The 24,835-nt window shown below is 44.1% G+C and overlaps 1 protein-coding gene across 2 annotated transcripts in view; it reads left to right on the top strand.

Moving 5' to 3' along the window:
• Positions 1–24,835, top strand: part of GTSF1 (gametocyte specific factor 1) — a 795,979-nt gene that overhangs the window by 313,364 nt on the left and 457,780 nt on the right. For both annotated transcript variants that reach the window (XM_069231025.1, XM_069231026.1), the window contains exons 7-9: positions 4,466–4,538; positions 5,391–5,473; positions 11,976–12,048. In XM_069231025.1, coding sequence (XP_069087126.1) covers positions 4,466–4,538; positions 5,391–5,473; positions 11,976–12,048 — 229 coding nt within the window. The remainder of the gene's footprint in view (positions 1–4,465; positions 4,539–5,390; positions 5,474–11,975; positions 12,049–24,835) is intronic.

Raw genomic sequence — 24,835 nt, 5'->3', positions numbered from 1 at the left:
CTCAGAGCTGTCCATTGTGCCCCAACACCTCTGAATCCAAGATGGCAGAGGCCTGGGACACACTGGAGGAGCTCTGGGCACCTCCCCTGGGTGGTGCAGGTCAGGGGAGTGGTCACTCCCCTTTCCTTTGTCCAGTTTTGTGCCAGAGCAGGGCTGGAGGGATCCCTGAACCGGTGTAGACTGGCTTATGCAGAGATGGGCACCCTCTGGAAATGCTTTGATGGGCACAGAGGCTGGGGGAGCCTACTCCTCCCCAGCCTTTCACACCTATTTCCAAAGGGGGCGGTTGTAACACCCCCTCTCAGAGGAAATCCTTTGTTGTGCCTTCCTGGGACTGGGCTGCCTAGACCCGGGGGGGGGGTGGGCAGAAACCTGTCTGAGGGGTTGGCAGCTGCAGTGGAGACCCCGGAAAGGCAGTTTGCCAGTACCAGGGTTCTGTGCTAAAGACCCGGGGATGCATGAAATTGTCCCCCCAATACCAGAATGGTATTGGGGTGACAATTCCATGATCCTAGACATGTTACATGGCCATGTTTGGAGTTACCATTGTGACGCTACACATAGGTAGTGACCTATGTGTAGTGCACGTGTGTAATGGTGTCCCCACACTCACAAAGTCTAGGGAATTTGCCCTGAACAATGTGGGGGCAACTTGGCTAGTGCCAGGTTGCCCACACACTAAGTAACTTGGCACCTAACCTTCACCAAGTGAGGGTTAGACATATAGCTGACTTATAAGTTACTTATGTGCAGTGAAAAATGGCTGCAAAATAACGTGGACGTTATTTCACTCAGGCTGCAGTGGCAGTCCTGTGTAAGAATTGTCTGAGCTCCCTATGGGTGGCAAAAGAAATGCTGCAGCCCATAGGGATCTCCTGGAACCCCAATACCCTGGGTACCTAGGTACCACATGCAAGGGAATTATAAGGGTGTTCCAGTGTACCAATGAGAATTGGTGAAGAAGGTAACTAGCTTGCAGTGACAATTGTGAGAAGCAGAGAGAGCATAAACACTGAGGTTCTGGTTAGCAGAGCCTCAGTGATACAGTTCTCCACCACACAGGGAACACATATAGGGCATACATTATGAGCACTGAGGTCCTGCCTGGCAGGATCCCAGTGACACATGAGCAAAAACAAACATACATACAGTGAAAATGGGGGTAACATGCCAGGCAAGATGGTACTTTCCTACACATAGTATATAGAGAGCCAGCTTCCTACAGATGCTCTTTAAGTCTAAGCAAAAGGAGCATTCTTGTCAGTGCTTAAAGACATGCTTAAAACTGCACAGGAGACATTTAAAGAGCTCATGAAGACAAGTATATTATCACACAGAGTGGAGTACAACTCTCCCCAAATGGACCTGTCTACATTAGCAGCCATGGTCTTCCCCTGTTTCCTGGTCATCCTTCCCTCCCGAAAAAGGACCTCTGCTCAGGCCACAGACAATACTCCGCTACCTAATAGAGAGCAGTGAGCTGGTGCACAGTGGATAAGAGGGGGTCTATATGGTCAGTTTTCCTCTGGCATGTAGCCACTCTGTTTGGCTTCTCTCCTGCTATGACAAGCCCCAATAGGAAGAAATGGAGGAGCTGCCAAACCTCTCCCTGAGGTATTGAGAAGGAGGGTGGAATAGATTGTGTCCAATGGCAAAACAATCTCCAACTCAAACATCTTTTGAGCTCTCAATGCCACAGACAATGCCTTTTGGGGCTTTAATACGAACATTCTTCGGAGTCACCATTCCTGGTTCTGCATCTCTGGGTACTACAGTATCTCCTTAACCTCCAATTCAGTGTGGAACACATATTTTGGCCACAAGTTGACCAAGATGCTGAAGAGAATCAAGAAGGACACCAACATTGCAAAACCCATGTGTGCCCTCCAAACTCCAGCTGCCAGGGGAGCCTTACAGAGAAAACAGCCAAGAGGAGGAGGAACTAAGGTGACTTCCCTCAATCAGCCACGCTCCATTCAAAGGCAACAGTTCTTCCAGCAGCATGAAGGAAGTGGTTATACCAGGTGCATATACTGGGGCAATAACAACAAGGGTATGGTGGAGGCGGCTCTCTAAAAAGGATAACTTAACACTGACTTGCCCCATCTCAATCCTCTGCTCCCCCTGCCCTCACAATCACACGCAACCTGTTGATTTCCTCTCCTGGGAGGACATTATTTCAAGTCAATGGGATTCATTGGTAGATCAGCAAGGTTATTTAATAGAAGTCCACACAGCCTCCCCTTCATCACATCTCACATGTATACCCTTAGAAGAGAACATCTTTGTCTTCTGCAGGGAGAGGAACCTGTCACTCCTCCACAAGGGGGAAACACAGAAATTGGCAACTCACCACTGGAGCAAGAGTTTCTAATCTCTTTACCTGCTCATTCCCAAGATGGACGGCTTCCTCAGGCAAATCATGGACGTCTGGACACTCGGTGAATACATCCTATCAGAACATTCTTATGTGGCATCCCTGCAGGACATCATTCCTGTGCTCCAACATGGTGATTACATGACAGCGGTATACCTCAAGGTGCCTACTTTAACATCGGCACTCTACCATCGCTTTGTGGTAAGTGGACACTACTAATTCTGTCTTCTGGAGTTACCAGCGCCCTGAGGGTTTTCACAACGTACCTGGTGGTGGCAGCTCATCTAAGAAGTGGCAGAAGTCATAGTGTCTCATACCTTGATGATTGGCTGCTCAACAGTTCAGGCAGCAATGCCTATCACACACTGAAGCTGTAATTTCCATGCGCTACAGCGGGAGATTCACCATAAATGTCACCAATCCCTACAGGCCTAGCTCTTCCTGGGGTCCATTCCAAATCCTGTTACTGACAAAGCCTTCCCCCAACCAACAAAGGGTGTTCACCTTTCAGCAGCTGCTTCCTCTTTCGCAGCTCTGTCAGTTTATGGCCAGGACCGTAATGTGCCTCCTATGAAGATGGCTTCATGCATCAGCTCAGTTGTCACAAGCAGAGGATCACTGTGAAGTTCTTGAGTTGTTAATGGCCAGCGCACATTTCTCTGCAGGCACTGGGCCTGGACATTGTTTGCAAATGTGACTGGGAGTGTTCAGAAAAAAAAAACTTGCAGTCAGAGCTCCATGAAAAATAATCTGTCTCCCTTGAGTCCCGTAGACAGGAAGTGGTGTTATGGGGTACAGTGCGGAGGTCTGCAGGGAGAGCAGAGACCATGTGAGCATCAGCTGTTGAATCTGAGTCCCCCCAGATAAGTGTGTGTTGTGTGAGAGTGCCAAGCCCAGTGGGAAGCAAGGCTAGGCACTTTGTGAAAATACCCGGCTGCTGTTGGTGAGCTAGTTTGCTGCTTGTGCTGGGCCTGGTGTGGGGCTGTGTGTAAGTGCAGAGGAAGTGATTTCACTGTAGATCTACAAGAACCATTAATTCCCCATACATATTTACAGCAACTTTATATGGCAAGTCTGGCCGACTCTTTCCAATTTCTAGACTGTTTTGTTGCATGCACCGCAACATTGATTTGCAGTGCAGCGTTTCAGTGGGTCAAAAAATTTGCTACTACCTACTCTCATCCTGCCAGGTTTCGAAAGGCTGAAGTGTCTTCTTCACCAGCTGAACCTTTTAAGGTCATTGTTGTTATTCAGTCTGAGTATCTTGAAGGGGAAAAGATGATCCTACGCATATAAATAGCCTGTGTTTTACACTGTGTTACTACAGTTCATGGTGTATATTCAGTAGAACGAACCAATGTTTGGAAGGAACGAGTCCTTGACAATGAAATGGAGTCCCAACCTCTTGATTAAAGTATGTTGTCCATAGCAGAGAAAGTTTGGGGGAGGGAGGGGTATGTTTGACATGTTGTGAATTTCGCATAAATTCTGTCACTTTCTAGGATTCCTGATGCAATAAACAAGATAACCTGATCACTTCTAAATAATGCATTTTAAAATGGACCCTACTTCTTATGCAGCGTTGTTACGTATAAAGTGCTTGTTAAATTGCATGGCACCAATTATGGTAGCTTCATCCCCAAGACAGGACTGGGAGGTCGCCCCACATTAGTGGTTTGTTTGACCACTAGAAGGAGGAGTATGGTGATATGTCACAGTAGGTTTCTTATACAGGGAGCCCCTGGTGTCCAGTTTGTATTTGAAGGTACATTGTCTAATGCTTTTAACAAGTCACCTCAGTATATGTTTGCTAGCGTGCCAAGGAGTATAGACTTGTCACTGTGATCCAGGTCTCTATGATCCAGACATTTGTTTTTTAAGACCTTCCTAACAACCCCTTAAAAGCAATAGTTAGACCTGTGTGATCTGCAAACTACGCGTATGGTTGGCTTTATTGAAAAGAAAGAGCAATAACTAAAATGGATAAACCAGAACCGATAAAGTGGCACAGCGCAATAATGGTTTTCTAGGATTGTTTGTTTACTCATTTATTATCAAGCTAAATCTTTCCTTGCTTCTGTTTTATAGAGGCAGAATTTTCAGCTCCAATACCTTTCAGTCCGAGCAAGAGTGAAAACAACTTTCTTCCGAATTCTCAAAAGTAAGACGCTGTAGACTTATTTCTGTTTAAGTGAACACTTGGTTATCTATTTTCTGAATATCTGGATAGTAACCTTCGACAAAACCATTATGAGTAAACATTGCAGCGGATGGGATGGGGAAGAGACCTTTGCTCCTATGTAGCTCATATAAAGAATCTCCACATAGGCCTCCATTTAAACTTCAGTCACTCAAGAGCCCATCCATTAATCTTGATTCTACACCTAATTGAATACAGAATGTTTTCTGCAAGAATTCAGTCACTGTCAGTCATTGCACCTCAGGGCTGATCAATGTGCCCTTCAGTGAAATATCCCTTAAAAGCTCTAGAATCTCATCGTTCCTGCCACTCTCCCTTAGGCCTTTTCTCCCGGCCATAAAGTGTTTAGACTTTACTAGTCCATTTCTTTGATGGAAATAATGGCAAACACTTTCATTAGAGAAGAATTCAAGTATGAAGAGTTGATCCCTAAACTCCAATATATTCTTTGGCTGTATAACTTCTTTTTTGATGCTGCATGGACCCGTCACAATGATTGAAGGAAGCAATTATTTTTAATATTGTTTGATAACCCACATGAAACCTAGATGTTTAACAGCAGTCTTAACATTATAACACATGTTGATGAAAACATGGTCTGTAAGGCACAACTTAGTCCTCTCCATTGACATTTATCACTGTACATAAAACAAGATCATATATTCGTGATTCAGACACCAACTTAAAATTTTACATTTGTGCAACCCCTATCCACTTACACACCTGGTGCACTTTTAAAGTTGACAAGCTCACTTACGCCTTTGTTAGCATGCATATTGTTATGTTAAAGTATTTTCCTGTTTTCTTCACTAGAACCAAAACGGAACAAAAGCTAAATGGTCCGACTGATCGAGTATCGCCTGCCGGGACAACAAAACCTACCCACTGGAAACATGGCAAGTATGGGTGCGAAAGTGGTAGAAATCCATAGATGTAATTGTTTAGTGGTGGATTTAACTCTCTTGTGTACAATCAGTGTTCTACTTCTACTTCTAGGAAATGTACTCTGTACCTACAGAGGTCTACGAGACCTATTCTACCAAAATGGTCTATGGTTGATATGAGACTATTTCACCTTGACAGCCTTCAGGCACTTTTTCCTACTGTTTTAACACTATCAGAGTAACTAGTAACGGGGTGGTTTCCAAAACTTAGCATTTGCTATTGCAAGTCTCAACACGAAGACAAGGGAGCAACATTAAAAAATCTTTTTGAGATGGTGACTAACCTGGGCAGAAGCCACTTCTTCAATATACCGCTCACCTATTTAAACTTCTAAAATAAAGGCCGATTAAGGACGGAACTCCAAAATCACATTGCTCCATAAAATCAGTGAAGAAAAGCCCCTTTTAAAAGGAAAACATAACAGAAATTAGGGAAATGCAGAAATAGAATTATGTTAATTTACGGAACCATTATTTCAATCTTGCAGCACTGCCTTTTTCAGCTTAATGTAAGATGATCCCTCAAAGCTATGCTGTTTTAACGCTTGATATTCAACCTTTTTTTTTTTTTTTACTTAAAAAATGGGCCATCCGGTAAAGAAGAGAAAACTGTTCTTTGCCTAGTTTTTAATTACTATCAATAAGCATTAAGAAATCTTATTGTATTTAATGTCTCCCGGCATTTTGAGACACATTGCAACCTTATTCACACTGACGGACCCTCCATCAAATCAATATTAAATAATTTGCTCTGTAAAGAGATTTTTCAGAGTTGTGTGCTTGTTTTTTCTTTACTTAATGAAGGAAGCATGTGAATATTTGTGAAGTGTCCTACTGCAGAAGAAAGAAGGTAGCATATAATTTCCATGCAATTGTGTAACTTGCCATACAGCTCTGGCACTAAAAGTAGAAAGTTAAAGAAGAAAGTGGAAAACACTGGCACCATTGCTATTGTGAATCCTACTGAACAAATCAAGCTTATCAACATTAGTAAAGGGCATCTTCTTGCCCCTCACTGTTATTACAATCAAAGAGGTTCCATTCAACATCTTCTGATTTACATACCTTGAGCAGCACATCTCAGTGTCTGTTATGCAGGCCAGGTTTCACCACCGATGCCAAGAATTCCTACTTCCGGCCACAGCAGATTCGCCTTTTGTAGGGTCTGTTCTAAATGAAGCCACAGGCAAAACCAATCTTAACCAAGAGGGCAAATGCATTCCAAAAAACAGTTGTCTCTTTTTTGACAGTATGTCCCTTCATGGTAAGGACATTGTTGGGGATGGGTTCATACATTATGATGATAGAGCTCCCGTGGCTACCGATGCTATTAATGCAGGAGTGTCTAGCAAAGCAGTGGCCATAATCACAGTGTCACTGGAATAATCTTGTAGTGGTACATCCCATGATTGTGGGTGGACCTAAAGTTTGGCCACAGTAGGACTACTCTGTCTCCACTGTGGCCAAACGTCTTCGACAGCCCTGGGGCATAAGGACCATCAGATACATAGCTACATGTCCACCTGCCCAATTTAGGTGGACGGACATATAGCCATTTTTACTGTTTCTTATCACCAGGTAAAACCTGCCAGTAAAGAACAGGAAAAGCATTATAATGCCCCACTAGTTATAGGAGAAGACTCCCATGGTGAGTGGAGCATTACTTTTTTTTCTTTTCAAAAAGAAAATCCTGCTTCTGGATTTTCTTTTTTGTAAATTGAAAAACAATACTGTTTGCTACAGGGATGCATCTTTCCTGTGTAGACCCCTAGCAAACAGTAAAATGCATTGGTAGGGACCGCTGTGACGAAGGCTCCTGCCAATGCCTATGTAAATAACTGCCCGCTTGGTGGTTATTTATAAATTAGGTTGATGGCCTCTCCACCATGGGGATGGAATAATTTACTCCGTCCCCATGGCAGACCCACGGGCCATCCACCGTTATTTAAATCAGCCCCTTGTTATAAACATCTGCTTGTTAGTCACTGATAATAGGAGAAATTGCTTTACAGTCTTTCCAAGCAGTTGCACCTATAGCTATGCATGCTACAAACAGAAATGTTACTTACCCTGTAACCAAATGTTAGTAGATGTGGTGCATCCAACCATACCAGGTATCATATTCTCTGACTGCAAGAATCAGAATAAGGCTGCTGGGAATGATGTGCGTTTTTTAACAATGCCTTTCCAACCCATGGTCACAAGCAACTGAAAATTAGGCCAATCCATGTTGGGAATAACCCTATGTTCGTCAGACTATAGTGGTGAAATTAGAATAAAGTTTTACTCAACAGGTTGTTTCTCAACTTAAAACTGCAATTGATCCTGTGTACATACACCTCCCTTATCTGTTGGATAGCACACATCGGTGACCTCCTAATCAAGGGACCATGGTCCACCCAAACAATGCCTCGTGCTCAATAATGTGCAGGAGGCTATGGCAGTACAGTTAGATCTTCGAGCCTTTTTTAAAAGAGAATTCAAAGTGTGGTGCTTCTCATTCAGATGAGCATAATAATTATCATGTATTGCATACAAAAACAGGTGACAAACACTCACTGCTATTGCCAAGCTTTCCTAGGAAATTTGGAATTGGGCTATAGGCCATTAGATATCCTTCTTGGTGAAACAGTGAAGGCATATACAATCTTGTTGCAGTTCAGCTCGGTAGTAGTTCTCAGCACATGCACCAAAATACCAAAACATATTGTCCAGGTACCCTCACTACTGCCCATGGGATATGCTCTGTAAATCAGCTAGTCAGGGACATTTCCATATGCCCTCCCTACTACCAATAATGCAATATTTTATGTAGAAAATGCAGCAAACAACATGGATCTGCTCAAACATCATCAAGAAAAGTTAGTAGAGGCCAACTTTCCTTGATGTTGTTTGAGCAGATCCAAGTTGCATTCAACTCCACAGCTCTCAGTCTTGCAATTTGGCACCCGAAGTTTGAGTTTGAGGATTTACAGCTTTGACACGTATGAAATTTTTAAGAGGCTAGAAATCTTACTACGTATGCATAATGTAGTTGGATGGAAGGGCTTCGTACATTACTGAAACACTCATAATGTACAACCTTCAACAGTCACAGTACACAACATTTGTTGCTACATTTTACACATTAAAAATCAGGTTTAGCTTTTTTTTAATACAGATGTTCTTTGCAATGGAAAGCCACCTTTCTACAAAACTGGGAAAACCAGCATATATTCAGAATTTTTAAAAACTCTTGTGCAAAGTCTTACAAGGGCAATGCCTCCTCGATAACTGCTAATCCCATTATTGGATCTTAATATAGTCCTTACTAAGCTTACAGGGCCTCCATCCGAGCCATGTTAGTAATTGAATGAATGAATGAAGCTGAACTGAAGGTGTCATGGCACTGGAAAATCTTGGCACACCTATAACAGCATCCTAAGGATGAAACCAACCCACCTGGAATAATATTTTGACAAGGGAGCAAGTATGAAAATGCCCGTTCGCTGGGCCTGCAAAGAAAACAATGTAGTGAAGAAAATATGTGTATAACAAGGATTTTAAAGCTTGGGGAATCTCTGATGACTCAGTTGATTTCAGAGGAGTGGCATTTTATTCCATAGCTGACTAGCCATATAGATAAAACAACAGCCACCCCACAAAGCTTTATTTATTTTGTTAACTGATACCAGGTAGGATGCTGCGGATCTCAGATGTCGAACTAGATTGTACCACCTGAGTCGTTTTGCTAGGTAACCAGATTTGACACTGTAAAGCTTTGTAGGCCAAGCACAGTGCTTTAAAAACCACCCGCTTTTTCAGTGGAGCCAGTGGAGGTCTTTTAAAGCATTTTCTGCTGACATAAACTTTGGCACTTTCTTGAGAAGACATGCAGTTTCACTGGATTCAAGCTAGCCTGGCTGATATAAGGTGATACCCTCACACCGGTCCCAGGATGCTTGTTTCCGGTCCAGGGAGGACCTGGCTTGGCAGTTCGGGATGGACTGTTCCCACGAGGAACAGGGTAAAGACTGATTGGCATATGGCTGGGTCCAAACTGGGGTGGCATGGTGAGCAAAAGAACGATGGATTAAATCCGTATCTGTGACTGGGGGTGAGTGTTTGCATTGTTCAGCACTCCGTCCATCATCCTTTTGTGTTGCTAAGGATTTACAAGTCCACCAGAGAAACAGAGCAACTGTTTGTTGCTATTTCACAGTTAAACATTGACAATCCACTTGCATTAGCTGTTTTCACCAGTTTCCTGTGTCTAGGAAACATTCTACAAAAAAGGAAGATGCCACTGGGCAATATCCTGTTAGCAAGTATTGGCAATAGTACTTATCATGCATTTTTCCTAGTCCACCAGCAAATACAGTGTTCTTTTGGATGTCCAAAACATTTTGGAAAGCACAGGCTGATGCCAGTTTACCAACTCAAGCTAAAAAGTCAGACGGACTGTGACCCAAGGTACCTTGGATGGCATATTTGAGGATGATATGTATATGGTAATGGTCAGCCCTGTGAAACTACAGGATGTTTTTATTACGGAGTTCCAGAGCCTCTTTTCCACATGATAAACACTCACAGAAAACTTGCACCATAGATTTAAGAAGTCTCTATTATGGCCTCTTAGCTTGCTGCAAAGGTCTGTACATATTGTTAAAGGTCCGGAACCAGCGGCTCAGTCTTATAATGATGACGCGGGCCTTTAACAACTAGCCTAGCTCAAGGCAGAGTTATTGAAATATTTCACCCACTAAGGTTAAAGTGTTCTCAGTTAAAAAGAGTTGAAACAAACTCATATTGGAATGTTGGAGTCGAAGACTAAAACGAGCCATTATGAATCATGAGCCACTTGATTGTATTCAATCGAGCTACCAACATTCTAACATTTTAATAATAATGAATGCCCTCATCTATTACATTGTTACTGCGAACATACAGTGGCTGTAATTAAACTGGTGATTAAGCTGATTAAGCAATATATAAAAAATAATTGCTATATATTCGATGTTGTGTAGATGGTGTTCAGTAAATTAAGGCAGTGAGAAGTGAAACTAATCTGTGGTAAAAGCCCTGCCTTTCTAACCCATATCTCAATATTTCTTAGAACAAAAGCTCCCATAAGAGTTGGCTAAGCGGCCTCTAACATGCATAACCTTGAATGATAATACAGATGTTTTTGATAAGCGATTGTGCTTTGTGTAAGGCATAGCTTTGGTTTTCAGCCAAGATGCGGATAGCATGTAGCTCTCACTCTAAGTAATCAAGGAAAGCTGAAGATGTCTCTTCTCCATCATATATTCGAATTCGACTTAAGTACCCCTTTCTTGTTTTTACACAATTCATCACAAGGTCTGGCTTTTATGTAATATAAAGATTACAAAGCAAATTCTGTTGCACATTTACTAAAACTTGCTACATGTAATGCGTATTGATACAGGATAGTAAAATAATTTGTGCACTTTCTAGCTAACAAAAAGAAAATGTTATGTGCTAAGCATGCACTATTGATACTAAATGAGATTCATTCTTAAATGAATGTTGTGTATAATGAACGAAATGTAATGAAGTGCTCATAGGCTGAAAAAAACAAAGCATGCATCATTTAAAAAGTGGCCCACTGGTCTCCGATTCCCTCTCATAAGCCACTGCTTTAGGGAACTGCATACTACTTCTCAGTCTGTGCACAGCATGTGATGAACACCAGCACATTCTGCAAACCGACAGCGTTACTTACCTGTAAAGCTAGCAGTACTGTATATTGAATTGCCCTCTGCCCACCTCCCCTGATGCCCGGTCATGATAACACGTGTGGACCTTTGATACCTACATACCAGTTAACACATAGTTACATACCATATTCACACGTTTACTTTCCTTAAGGAAAACCCACAATCTGAGATGGCGTCTGGTGCATTGTAGGTTTCCGGTGAGTCATTGAGTCACCTCAAAACCAAAACTCCTCTTTCAAACAAAACTAACAAATGCAGCATGTCACTTCAGAGCATCATACGCTGCTGCATACAGATTTGCACAGGTAAGTAATGGTTTCCTTGTCAGGTGAATTAGGATTCTGGAATGTGTGCTATCACCATATGTCATACCACAACCAGTTTACTGAGGACCCATTTTACTATGTCAAACCTGCCAGAAAATGTTCCTGCAATTACTTATCGCCATTATGTGAGTGGAAAGTTATCCATCGTAATTCCTGATGCCCTCTGGATGATGTCCTTAGCCTGTGTACAGGAGCTCCTAGGGCTCATCCTCGACTTGATGGCTTAATCGACGAGGCTTGAACTGCACCGCCACAGTGCATGGACATTTTGTTTACATGACTGTATGATGGCGTATAAATGTGTGACCAATGTTATACCACATCACAGGACCAGATGGTTTTACATAAACTCTTGGTTCACTTGTTTATCACTGACCTAAATCGTTCTTTGATTTCCTTCGGTTGTAGATGCAGCTTTTTCAGCACCTACACGTTTGAACTTGAACACAAGCCAAAATGCCTCTCTTCAGAGTAGTCAACGGTAAGGCATTGTGAATATACTTTTACATTACAATTTGCATTTTTGTGTGCCCAGTATGGTTGAACTCTACAGTGTGCGGGACTGGTAATAAACTAATCTCTGAATGGACTGCACCTTAATTTCTCATTAAGTAATGTCAAATCCTTAGCAGTTTCTCCTCCTTGAATCATAGCCTTCTGCTGAATAACATTTCGTACTCTCACTGCATGTCCTTAACTTTTCAGCATGCAGTTTATCAAGCAATTGTGCTTGGTGGTGTTTAAAACCTTTAGAGTGCAAACCAACCCCACGTTAATCATTCCTCTGGTGCCAGATTGTTTTTTGAGTAAATAATCCAAGCATGACTGAGTTATTGAAATCTTATTTTTTAAATTTGTTTCTCAAATAGTTGTATTCCTTTTTTGGTATTGCACACAGGTTGTTCATCCAATTAAAAAACATTTATTTTTTATTAAAATGTGGACAGTACAAGAAAAAAAGTGCCAATAGTCTATAGAAAGGAAAACACAGTTGGATAAAAGCATGGTTTCCAAAGCAAAATGTAACATTCACACTCACGTTCAGTTATCATTGTATATGGATTGAGATCAGGTTTTGATTATAAGGTGAATGAAATTAAAATAAAGTTGTTAAGTGGTAATACCATTTAAAATAGAGCTATAGTTAAGCAAATTTAATTGACTGAATTGGTTCCCTAAGCACTGCCATTTAGTAAGGTTGCTTGATACACACAAAACAAATGATGGCTCACGTAGTGAAATAAATATTATGGACTTGAGAGACTGTATATATGGGATTTATTTGAAAAACTAATTCAGCCAGCAACAAAGTGATATAAAGTGCTCGAATGAATCTCTGTCACAGGTGATCACTCAGTGCACATTCCAGTCCGTTTTTTTACCCATCATGCCACTACAGACTGAGGCCATCCATATATGCAGAATAGTCTTTGTCCTGCTTCAAAAGGGACTTGCCATAATGAACTACCAGGCTAGGTCCTCTACAAACAGAAACACAAGTAATTCTAGGCAGGTTTTGGCATATGTTTACCTCATCAATGAGGTGTAACTTGAGTACTCTTTTACTGTGAGTACAGTGCCCAGGTCTGGATATACTTGTCGTACCTAAGCAGGAGCAACATACAGTACAATTATGTGAAACCGAGAAATAGAGCACCTGTGTTGAGTTTTTAGTTGAGTTATAGTTGTTAAAGAAGAGAGGAATATCCTACTTCAGTAGTACAGGATGACTAGTTTGCGCAAATGAAGGCATTCTGGACCTTCAGTGGGAAACAAGGTTATCTAGAAACAGGTATCCAAGCAACACTGTTTCTCAGAATAATCAATTTGTGGCATTTGTGAAATAAGTTAGCTTATATAGCCAGCCATTTGTTTTTCATTCAGTACATAATTTGACTGGGCAGACGGTGTGGTTCCACTGAAAATGTGCTTGTATTGTTCTCCTATTGTCTGTGCAAAAATATCAATATTTCTTCATAATCAAAGAAACGGATCAGAAAAGAGCCCAAGTAACTTCAAAAGTTGTTCTTTATTGATTGAATAATTCCAGTGCATATTACTCCATAGTCAACATGTTTCGTTCTAAACTAACTCTATCAGGGCTATAAAAGAATACAATACAATAAACATTAGTCCCTTACAAAAACAAGTTAAAAACAAACTGTTTACAGCCATAAAAAAAACTACACAATACCTACAAGCATCCTAACCTGTTACAGTGAACATTTACATCTCATTGAGCACACCTATCTAAGCATCATCACATCTTCTAAATTCATCAACATATTATTCCTCATTTCATAGTCTTAGTATCCCCATGTACAGCAAAAAACCTAAGCATTCATAAAAAATGCCATCTCCGGGTGATCTCAGTGTACAAATTCAAGGTCAATATGTACCTTCATATTACATTGTATACTTCATATTGCATTGTAGAGTCTTCGAAAGATAAAAACCTCCTACCTTGTTTAGTGTGATGGTATGATCAGCAATACCTTCTGAAAATTAGGAGAAAGAACATGTATATGCTGTGACATGGTACCCAGAACTGTATATTTACCATGACAATTCGCACAAAAATAATTAGCCAGGATCAAAAGATATAAAAGTACCACATAATGATGAGTTAAACTTTTTTTAGAATGAAACCCGGTGGCTATGAGAAAATATGCATTGGCACTCTTCTATCAATAAAAAGCACTTCTGGAGTTACTTGGGCTCTATTTTGACCTGTTCCTTTCATTTTGAAGAAATATTGATGTTTCTCATTTTTGTAATACATGAACTTAAGATTGCTGGATCGTATTGATTGCCAAGCTGCAAGTATGGTCAGCTCAGTCTGGTTTATTGTTCTGCAAAGGCACACCACCTCAACTGATTGTCTGACCATCCACGCTTTTGGGACTGGGAGTCAGACAGCACCACAAGATTGACACTCATGCTCATGCTAGCGCACAAAAGCATTAGAAGTAATGACTCATTCATTGTGATCAATCTGATGGTCATACAGGTTACCAAAGCTCTTAGTCATTTATTGTGGTTTACCTTGTGCTTGTGCCCTGAAATCTTTCTTTCCTTTAAATACACTAGACATGTTGCCTGCCCTGCTGCCTAGGAGGCAGTGAAGTAACTTGGAGAAGTAAGTCCCAGCCTGTCCTCCCTGACTTGACGAACGAGCACTTGAGGCTCTCCGTGTACATGTTCTATCAACCCATTCACTGCATCATTGCAGACTTCCATCTCTGCAAAGATTTATCTGGAAAGCCCTCTCAGTTATTCTGTGCAATAGCCCTCCTTGTCAACCTGTAGGAATAGGAGCAGATGCTCCCCTGGGCTGTGTTGTGCTCTCTGTTCACTGTTTGAATGGAATCCTTGGGAGTCAAGGAAGAGAGGTTCCTTCGCCTCTCTGTGTATTGACACCTCACACTACCTGACCCACTAACCTGTTGTGAGCAGTGAAAATAAAAAAAATAATCCCTGGATATGCAGTCCTGGTGCATGAAGCAGGTAGCAGCCCCCATTTTTAATGGGTGCATCATGGGGGCACGGCCAATAGTTGGCAAAATTAGTGGAGCTGCTGCTGTAGGACCAATACTACAAGTCAGGGAAACAGTATCTGCTGTAGAGGGCCTTAGCCAAAAGATTAGAGGCGCAGGGCTGGAGGGAAGAGAGGGTGAGGGTGCCCATTGGGTCGCTGCTTCTGTCAGGGACAGGAGCACAGGTATCTCTGCCACAATTGCCCAGAGCTGCATCCATGATCAGTATTTCCCGGGTTACAGTTTACAGGTGATAGCTGTCTCATCAAAATGGGGTGGACTGTGTGCATGCAGTGATCACTTTGTGTCAACAGAGGTTAGAAACAATATCTCGTAGGTCCTTTAGGTTAGTTGTGTCAGTCAAAATGCTGTCAGGTACCTGAATCAACCTGTATTTTTAATTTTCCTCTTTTCCACTTCCTAGTCTCCCAACTTTCCAAAGACTTTCTACTCCCCACAGCCACTTAACCCAATGTCAATTTTTCCCCTTTCTATCTACCCTTATTCACCCACAATCATTTGTCTCACATTGTCTGTGCCTTGTCTGGTCTGCACCTTTAAGCCTCTTTCTTGTCTCATCGTTTCTCTTTTTGCGCGTGAGCCGAGTGCCTGTGTGAGCGTACGCTGAACAGTGTTTATTTAAAACAGTGAGCATTATGAATATAATGCAGATGAAGCAGTGTTGATTGTTACATGTAGGTTGAGAGTTAAACTTGTGACTGTACAGTAAACAGTGCGCTTGAAGTGCATGGTGAGTACTGTGCATGCGAGTGAAGGGTGAGCACCATGCCTCTGCGAGTGCAGGGTGTGCGCTAATCCAGCAGTGATTATAGAAGTTAGGTGAGACATGCCCATGTGAATATCCACATGCGTTCAGGGGTGTAGGGTTGTGCCATGTGAGTGTAGGAGGAGGGATAGGATTGTGTGAGTGTAGGATGCAGCACATTAAAGCAGACTTATTGGCACTGCCGATGCTTTTGGAATTGCAGGCGGTAGGAGATTTAGTTTCATAAGGGAATTTCTCTTTGATATCTTGTCTCAATGTACAGTCTATTGATCAAGACATGATAGTCAGATGATTAAAAAACAAACAATAAATCTAAATTACCTTTGTGAGTATGTATCTAAAAAGTTACATGTTTGGATGCTTTTATTCCACAAAATATAGTGGTATAAAAACCCATATTTTCCAGCAATCTGTGAAATATTCACCATTCCCTGTAGAACATGGGTTTTTCCATTATAATGACAAGCCACTCCACAGAGCTCATGGTTACTGGGATTATGTGGAAACTCATGTGCTATGCTAATCTTTGTCACAAGAAAAGGCAAATTTTGCACCACTTCACCTCACATTATTATTTTGATCCATTTGAGCTATAACCAGTTAGTGGTGCAATCTGCAAGTTACGTGGCAAATAATGTATTTGATAAAGACTTGTAGTTGCAGATTCCTTACCTTAGAATTTTCCCCCAGGCGTCAGACTGGATCTCGAGATTTTTTCTTTGAGCAATACCCTTGCGCGTTGGTAGGTGGCGTCTGTCGACTCCGTTGGTGTCGTAGTCGCCATGATATTGGGAGTAGTACATAGGCGCTGCCTCAGCGCATTGCCATCAGTTCTTTTCTTTCTGTGCCATGTGCTGATCCAGAGAGAGCTACCCTTGGTAAATGTTTGACTGAGTTCGACTCTTTTGTCGAGTTATTGTGAAGTTTTTGTTGCGTCGAGGGATGCCCTGAAGACTGGCTTCAAACCGTGTGAGGACTGTCATAGCATGCTGTCAGTGAGGATCCACATCGGGTCTATTTGTTGTTCTTAGAGAGCGACCACAACCCAAAGTGGTGCTCTGACTCCCGGGCCATGCACCTGAAGGCCTGGGGGGAGCTGTCCCTCGAGCGTATGATGACCCTGTGCTTGACTCTGCATAGGTCCCAGTCTTGCTCGAGAGCAAGGTCTCGAGACGCGTCGCTGAGCCACCACCACTCATCTTCTTTTGAAGTCTTCTGGTCAATGTAAGAAGAAGAGTAAGTGGTCGAAGAAATCCTGTCATCCTTCAATTTCACCCCGTTGCTCAGCTGATGCGACGCGGAAGGAGCGTCGACGCTCGAGGCCTCAGTCTTCGGAGCCAGCTTTTCGGTCCCCTCCGCGCCTCCTCAAGTTTCCAGGAGACGGGGAGACCCTGCCCAATTGAAGGAATTTTATGAGGACATGCGCCTAATTTTTGGGCAGTCTGACCCCGCTATGGTGCCTTCGGGCCTAAAGGGTTCCATTGGAGGGGGCCTTCGGGTTCCGTGCTGGCAGCTTCAGCTCTGGCCACCGAAATCCCCTCCAGATCCGTACTGGTGCCTATCGTACCATCAAGACCGACCCCGTACCAGTTCGATTGTCAACGCTCTCGACTTCGGTGGTGCCCACCATCGACCTCAACCTGATCCCCCGATAACTTGGAGTCAGACTGGTGTCGGCCGATGCCGCCTCCTTCGATGGGGCCTATTCACCCCAGGTTGGATTCTGACCCTTATTCTTATGGGTTTGAATTCGGGGAAGGATTGGAGGGGTCCCTAGACCCTTATGAACACCAGGTTGGCCCTAACTTGGACTGGGCACAGGAGTTGAGCGAGGCCAATGGTCTGTATACCTCTCCATACTCTCGCATGCTGTCTCCTCCTACCTTGGCTATGGCAGATGGAGCTACTTATTCCATTGTGGTCAGTAGGGCGGCTGAGGTCCTCTGCCTTGAGCTGCCTACTGTTCAGGTGAAGTATAATCTCCTGACCGAGGTGCTTCAACCAGGGGCTTCCACATCGGAGCCTCTTCTTCTATTCAATAAAGCCCGAACCGATGTAATTTTGGGTACTTGGTCCAGACCCAACCGAGGGGCTCCTGTGAACGCGACAATCGCACGCCATTGGCCCACCCCGAACAACCCTAAATTCCTGTCCCAACACCACACCCCTGAAAGCCTTGTTATCCAGGCTTCCTTATCCTCTGGTGCATCTCCTTCCGCACCTCCGGATCAGGAATGAGAAAGTCAGGAACATTTTGAGAAGATGGTTTTTCTTCCTCCAGTTTTGTGCTGCGGTCAGTGAACACTGCATGCCTTTTGGTCAATTATATTCACTCTTTGGGATACGGTTGAGCAAGTTCTGCCGCAGAAACCAGAGGAGGCCCATGCTATCGTCTCCCAAGCTGTCACCGATGGGAGAGACACACCTATGTTCACCATGTGATGTGTGCTGGACACGACCGACTCTCTGGGTAGATCGGTTGCAACGACGGTGGCCTTGAGGCGCCACACCCGGTTACGCACATCTGGTTTCTCAGGGGATGTCCACCAGACTCTTATGGACATGCCCTTTGATGGTGCCTGTCTCTTTGGAGATGAGGCAAACTCTGCACTGGAGAGGTTCAAGGACTCCCATGCTATGGCTCAGTCCCTCGGCTTTTCCACTGCCCGTCCTCCCAAACATCTCTCCATCATTCAGCCATATAACGGAGGATCATTTGGCACTTCTCCGCCAGGAAGTTGCGGCTCTCCTGGCCAAGGGAGCCATAGAGATGGTCCCTGCGCCAGAGGTAGGTTGTGGTTGTTATTCCTGATACTTTCTGGTGCCCAAAAAAGACAAGGACTTATGTCTTATCCTAGACCCTCGGGCTGTCAGTCTGTTCCTCAAGAAGGAGAAATTTAAAATGCTCACCCTGGCACATGTCCGGTCTGCTTTGGAGCCAGGAGACTGGATGGTAGCGTTGGACTTGCAGGATGCTTATTTCAATATTCTGATCCTGCCTGCAGACATTACCTACGATTCATGGTAGGTCACAAGCACTTTCAATTTACCGTGCTCCCTGTATCCAGGTGCCGGAACACCCGGCTACCCATGATAGCATCCTCCAAAGTGGCCGAGACCCCGGGGGCACTGCGGGCCGGAATCGGAAGACACGCCCCTCAGAAATCCGGTCATCCTTTTCTCTTATATACCAACCATGCACCCCTCACCTGGTTGTCTACAAACAAAAATACGAAATCCCGCATTCTGCGGTGGTTCATGGAGCTCCAACCCTTTTCGTTTCAGGTCCATCATATCCCTGGTGACCAGCAATATACGGCAGACTACTTATCCCGTTACCCTTTTGGCACGGAACTCCAACAGTCCCTTTCTAAGGAAGGGAGTTGTAGCCGGGCGCCAGAACACCCGGCTACCCATGATGGCGGCCTCCAGAGCGGCCGAGACCCCGGGGGCACTGCGGGCCAGAATCTGAAGACACGCCCCTCGGGAATCCGGACATCCGGATTCCCGTTGCTGAAAAGACTGGGCGTCCCTGGAAGGAGGAGGACGACGACGCAGAGAAACCCAAAGACGACGCAGATGAACAGAGCAGAGAGGACGACGCAGGAAGAGAAAAGAAGACAGACTCGTGAACCGTGGAATCCAGAGAGCGACGAGGCGAAAAACCCCACAAGGAGCAGAGCCGCCTGGGACAGCTGACTCCTGGACACAGACCCGATGAAGGGCAAAGGAGCCCAGGAGCGCCGAGACTCCACCACATCCCTGGAGGGGCATGGCTCCAGCAGGTACGGTCCTGTTTTCATAACAGGCTAAGCGCTTTGCTGGGGAAAGAGGCAGGGGAGAGAGGGAGGGAAGGGGGTGAGGGAGGAAGAGGGAGAAAGGGAAGAGATCAAGAAGGGGAATAACCAGCAGAGGCTGGTAGAACATATACTTTTACTTTCCTTATTGCTCCATTGGCCCTTATTTTGAGTTTGCTGGGATAAGGGCATTAAATACTAAGTGTGAAAATTTTTGTTGGTTTTCCCTACTATATCTATACTTACCTTGACGACACGGGTGAGTTATATTTGACGGGTCCTCCATAAAACTCTTTTCCCTTCTCCTTCTCTGGCACCCTTTTCTTTGTAGTACACCATACTCCACTCCCTCCCCAGATCCTCTCAATATACTAATACAGTTCAAGAAGTTAAGTACAGAGTCACAACTTATCTTACCTTTCCCGGTTTTCCCTGGCGACGACATTCTCTACGAGACCTTCAGCGGGACCCCGGAGGACTTGAAAGAGAGAAGAGGAGAGAAAAGAATATTATATGGAGAAGGAAGAGACAAATAGACTGACAGGGAGGACTTGTGAATTATCAATAAAACATAAATCTCTCGCAAATCTAAACCCTCTGTAGTCTTGTATGTCCTTACCACTTATCCCGCCGCCACACTCCCCTTCGGCCTTACCGGCACCCCTCAGGTGTTCACGAAAGTGATGGCAGTGGTTGCAGCTCATCTGCAAAGGTTGGGGGTTTCAGTCTTCCCATACCTCAATGGCTGGCTATTGAAGGCGGACTCGCCCCAGAAATTAGTCTCCCACCTTCAGACGATGGCAAACCTCCTGCACAAGCTAGGGTTCACTATAAACGTGCCAAAATCACACCTGACTCCATCTCAGACGCCCCCTTACATCGGAGCTGTTCTGAACACAGTGCAGTTTCGGGCCTATCCAGGATATTCAGGCTGTGACTCTGATCTTTCAGCCTCCGTCTTGGGTTTTGGTGAGACTGACTCTGAGGCTGCTGGGCCTCATGACCACATGCATCCTGCTAGTGACACATGCCAGATGGCATATGCGGGCTCTGCAGGGGGACTTGAAGTTCCATTGGGCGCAGCATCAGGGAAATCTCTCCGACATGGTCCAGATCTCAGAGGGGACTGCAAAAGACCTGCAGTGGTTGCTTTCAAATCAGCAGTGGGTCAATGGCAAATCCCTCTCCATCCCCCAACTAGATCTATCCATAGTGATGGGCGCGTAACTTCTGGGATGGGGTGGCCACATAGGAGAGGTGGAGATCAGAGTCCTCTGGTCTCCGGCGGAGTCTGGGGTCCATATCAGTCTTCTGCGGCTCTGGGTGGTCAGGCTTGTGTTGAAAGCATTGCTTTTCATCTTGAGTAGAACTCCGACCTCCTTTCTGCATATACCACTTCTGTCAGGCGTTATCAAGAACGACCATGCCCATACAATCTTGGTGGCTTCGGACTAGGCATGGAGAGTATGGTATCCAGAGCTATTGAGCATGGCCACCGATCCCCCACTCAGACTGCCTCTTCAGGAGGATCTTCTGTTGCAGCAGCAGGGGATGGTTCTCCACCCGAACCTGGCCAATCTCTGCCTTCATACGTGGCGATTGAGCAGCAGTAGTTTATAGGCTTTTGACCTTCCACCCGATGCCTGTGATGTAATCTTGGTATCCAGGCGTCCCTCCACTAAAATGGTATACGCCTGTCGCTGGCATAAATTTGTGGCATGGTGTACCAACAAATCTGTTGATCCCCTCTCTGCGCCTCTTTCTGAGGTTCTTTTGTTCATTCTTTCTTTGGCCCAGCAGGGCTCTGCTTTGGGCACCCTTAAAGGTTGTTTTTTGGCTATCTTATCCTTTCTTAGGTTGCCTGTTCAGCCTTCACTCTTTAAGTCTCCTATTGTTAGTAGATTCCTTACAGGCCTCACCCATTTGTTTTCTCCCTCTCCATTTATCATGCCTCTGCGGGGATTGTACGACGAAACAACGACTTCAAAAACAACTACTGCTTAAACAACGAGGTCGGAACACCGACCTCGTTGCTACTACTAATGATTTTACCACGAATGCCTTAACAACGATATTTCGTTGTAAAGGCATTCCTGATAAAATCATTAGCAATAGGCACCATTCACCCTACATCTCTCACCCCACCCCCCCAACCCCACCCCAAAACCTAAAACCCCCTGACCCCCACCCACTCCCCAAAACCAAAAACGCCCCAACCCCACCCTAAAACCTAAAACCCCCTGACCCCCCACCCACTCCCCAAAAACGCCCCACCCCCAACCCCACCCTAAAACCTAAAACCCCCTGACCCCCCACCCACTCCCCAAAACCGCCCCACCCCCCAACCCCACCCCAAAACCTAAAAACCCCTGACCCCCACCACCTCCCCAAAACCAAAAACGCCCCACCCCCTCAACCCCACCCTAAAACCCCCTGACCCCCCACCCACTCCCCAAAACCTAAACCCAACCCTTACCTTTGCCAAGTCCCTTCTTTGTACCTTAACCACGCATGTTCGTTGTTCAGAACATACGTAGTTAAGGCACAAAAAACCGGAGTCGTGGTCAAAAAAAGCGTTGTTGCGCTTTCATTAACCACGACTTTCGGGAAAAAAAAAGTCGGAAAAAAGGATGTTTCCCCTCTGCAGGACCTCAATCTTGTCCTTACTTAATATGTATTCCCTTTGAGCCGATGCATAATTGTCCATTACAGCTCCTTACTTTCAAAACGGTTTCTCTTGTTGCCATCACTTCTGCTTGCAAAGTGAATGAGCTTCAGGCTCTATCGTCTAAGCCCCCATTTCTGTCTGTGCACCCTGACGAAGAGGTGTTACGCACTAAGGCTTCCTTCCTTCCCAAAGTCGTTATACCTTTTCATGTAGGCCAGTCCATCACTTTGCCTACTTTTTACGCACCTTCACATCATTCTCATGAGGAGGAGAGGCTCCACCGCCTGGATCCAAAAAGAGTGTTGGCATTCTATCTCAATCGTACTAAAGATTTCTGGGTGGACAATTAAATTTTTGTTGGATATGTGGGTGCGAAGAAAGGGCAGGCGGTGCAAAAATGTACCATTTCTCAATGGGTACTTCTTTGCATCAAAATGTGCTACGCTTTGGGAAAGAAGCAACCCACTGAGGGCTTGTATGCTCATTCCACCAGGGCAACTGCTGCATCCAAGGTGTTAGCATGGGTATTTCCTGTCCTGGATATCTGCCAGGCAGGTACGTGGGCATCCTTATACACGTTTACTAAACATTAGTTCCTGGACAGTCCGATTCGTAGGGACGGCTGCTTTGGCCGTTCGGTCCTGCAGGACTTTCTAGAATGATCTTGGTTCGCAACCCACCCCCCAAGATGCCATTGCTTGGGTATCTATTCTAAGATCAGGAATCTGCAACTAGAAGTCTATCAGATGTACAAGTTACTTACCTTGGGTAATGATGGATCTGGTAGAGACATATTCTAGGTGCAGATTCCTTGCCGCCCACCCATCCTCCCCGCTTGCAAACTGATTTCTGGGGACATGGCTTCCCCATTCAGGGCCTTAGCTCTGGTGCACCAATTTCAGTGTTTCTCACGTCTCTGCGCTTTGGCGTGGAAAGTCGTGAAAAAAAACTGACGTCACTACGTTAAGGCAGCGTCTATGTACTACTCCCGACGTCATCACGATGACTAAAATGGCAACAACACCCACGGAGTCGACCAATGCGCAAGGGTATTGCTCGAAGAAAATAAATCTCTGGACCCAGTCTGATGCTTGGGGAAAAATTCTAATGTAAGGAATCTACAACTAGGATTTCTCTACCAGATATATTGTTACTGGAAGTAAGTAGCTTGTATGTAAAGTATAATGAATCTATTATTATGTGGCAATACAATCACTTAAATTTACTAGCCCCAGTGCACATACCATATGGTATTAGTACTAGGGGATTTCAATCATAAATTGGGTCCACAGAAAAGTTATCCACTTTATACTGTCTGCATATAACATCTGCCTAACATGTTTTCCACAAAATGTATACTCAACGCAAGATGTGATATTACAAACTTTCTAGCACCATTTGGAGTGGTTTGTGTAAACGGCTGTGTTGATTCCGATTGCCCATCGAGGCAAACCTTTCAACATAGAAAGCCGACGTTTCCAATAGATTATGTCTTCGTTTATGGATGGTGATTTTTCAAAGTGAAGAAGTTCAAGGTCTTAAAAGTAGAGAGAAGTGACCATTGGCCCCTGCATCTAGAATTATATAGGGAGATATGAGGTCAAAGGGAGAAAAGTGATCCCCCTGCAAGCGGGATATCCCCGGTGACTCATACTAGAATCACTGAAAATGATTTACAGCTTTTTAGAAATGTTAAACAGCGGCAACCTGTAATCAATGAGAACGAGGTAGCTGATGGTTTTTTAGATTGGCATAATGTTATGACAGGCAAAGTTGTTGACTGTCTAAAGGTTGAACTAAAAGCTAATAGGTGAAGGGGAGAGAGAGCAAATAGTTGGGTGGAAGAGATGTGTATGGTTTGACAGAAATTTTAGATGTCGTAAGAAAATGGGTGAGGAATCTTACGAAATAATTTAATCTGGAGGTAGACAACAACTTGTATAAGGCTTAAAGAGAATATAGGAAGAAGATAAAAGTGAAGAAAAAAGAACATTATGGGAAATACTGATAAAATATGATAGAGGTGATGTGATCGAAACAAAAAACATGAGGAAATTCTGGAAACTAGTATGAGACTCCACAGGAAAGGGTGCCTGAAAAATGAGATGCCTGGTGGCGGAAGGTATCAGGATGGAATACATGGGAATGGCAATGAGAAGGTGCTCACAGAGGAGACTTTTATAGTAGAAGAAGAGATCCTATCATATAATTCTGTTAAAAGGATTGAGGAAACAATACGATTTATAAACTTAACTAAAGCAGCAGGTCCATATAACCTACCAGCGATTATATTTCAAACAAATGTAGGCTGGTGGGCACATTTTTATTATGTGATTTATCACAGTGTCCTAGTGACTGGCTTATTCCCAAATAGTTGGAAAGGAGCAATAATAAGACGTATTCATAAATAGAAGAATGAGGTAGCTCCCAAAAATTACCAACTGATGATGTCTTTTAGATGTAGGGTGGAAAATTGTTCT

The sequence above is a fragment of the Pleurodeles waltl genome, chromosome 4_2 (genome assembly GCF_031143425.1).
Source record: "Pleurodeles waltl isolate 20211129_DDA chromosome 4_2, aPleWal1.hap1.20221129, whole genome shotgun sequence".
NCBI classification, from domain to species: Eukaryota; Metazoa; Chordata; class Amphibia; order Caudata; family Salamandridae; genus Pleurodeles; species Pleurodeles waltl.
This window is presented reverse-complemented; position numbering and strand designations above follow the sequence as displayed.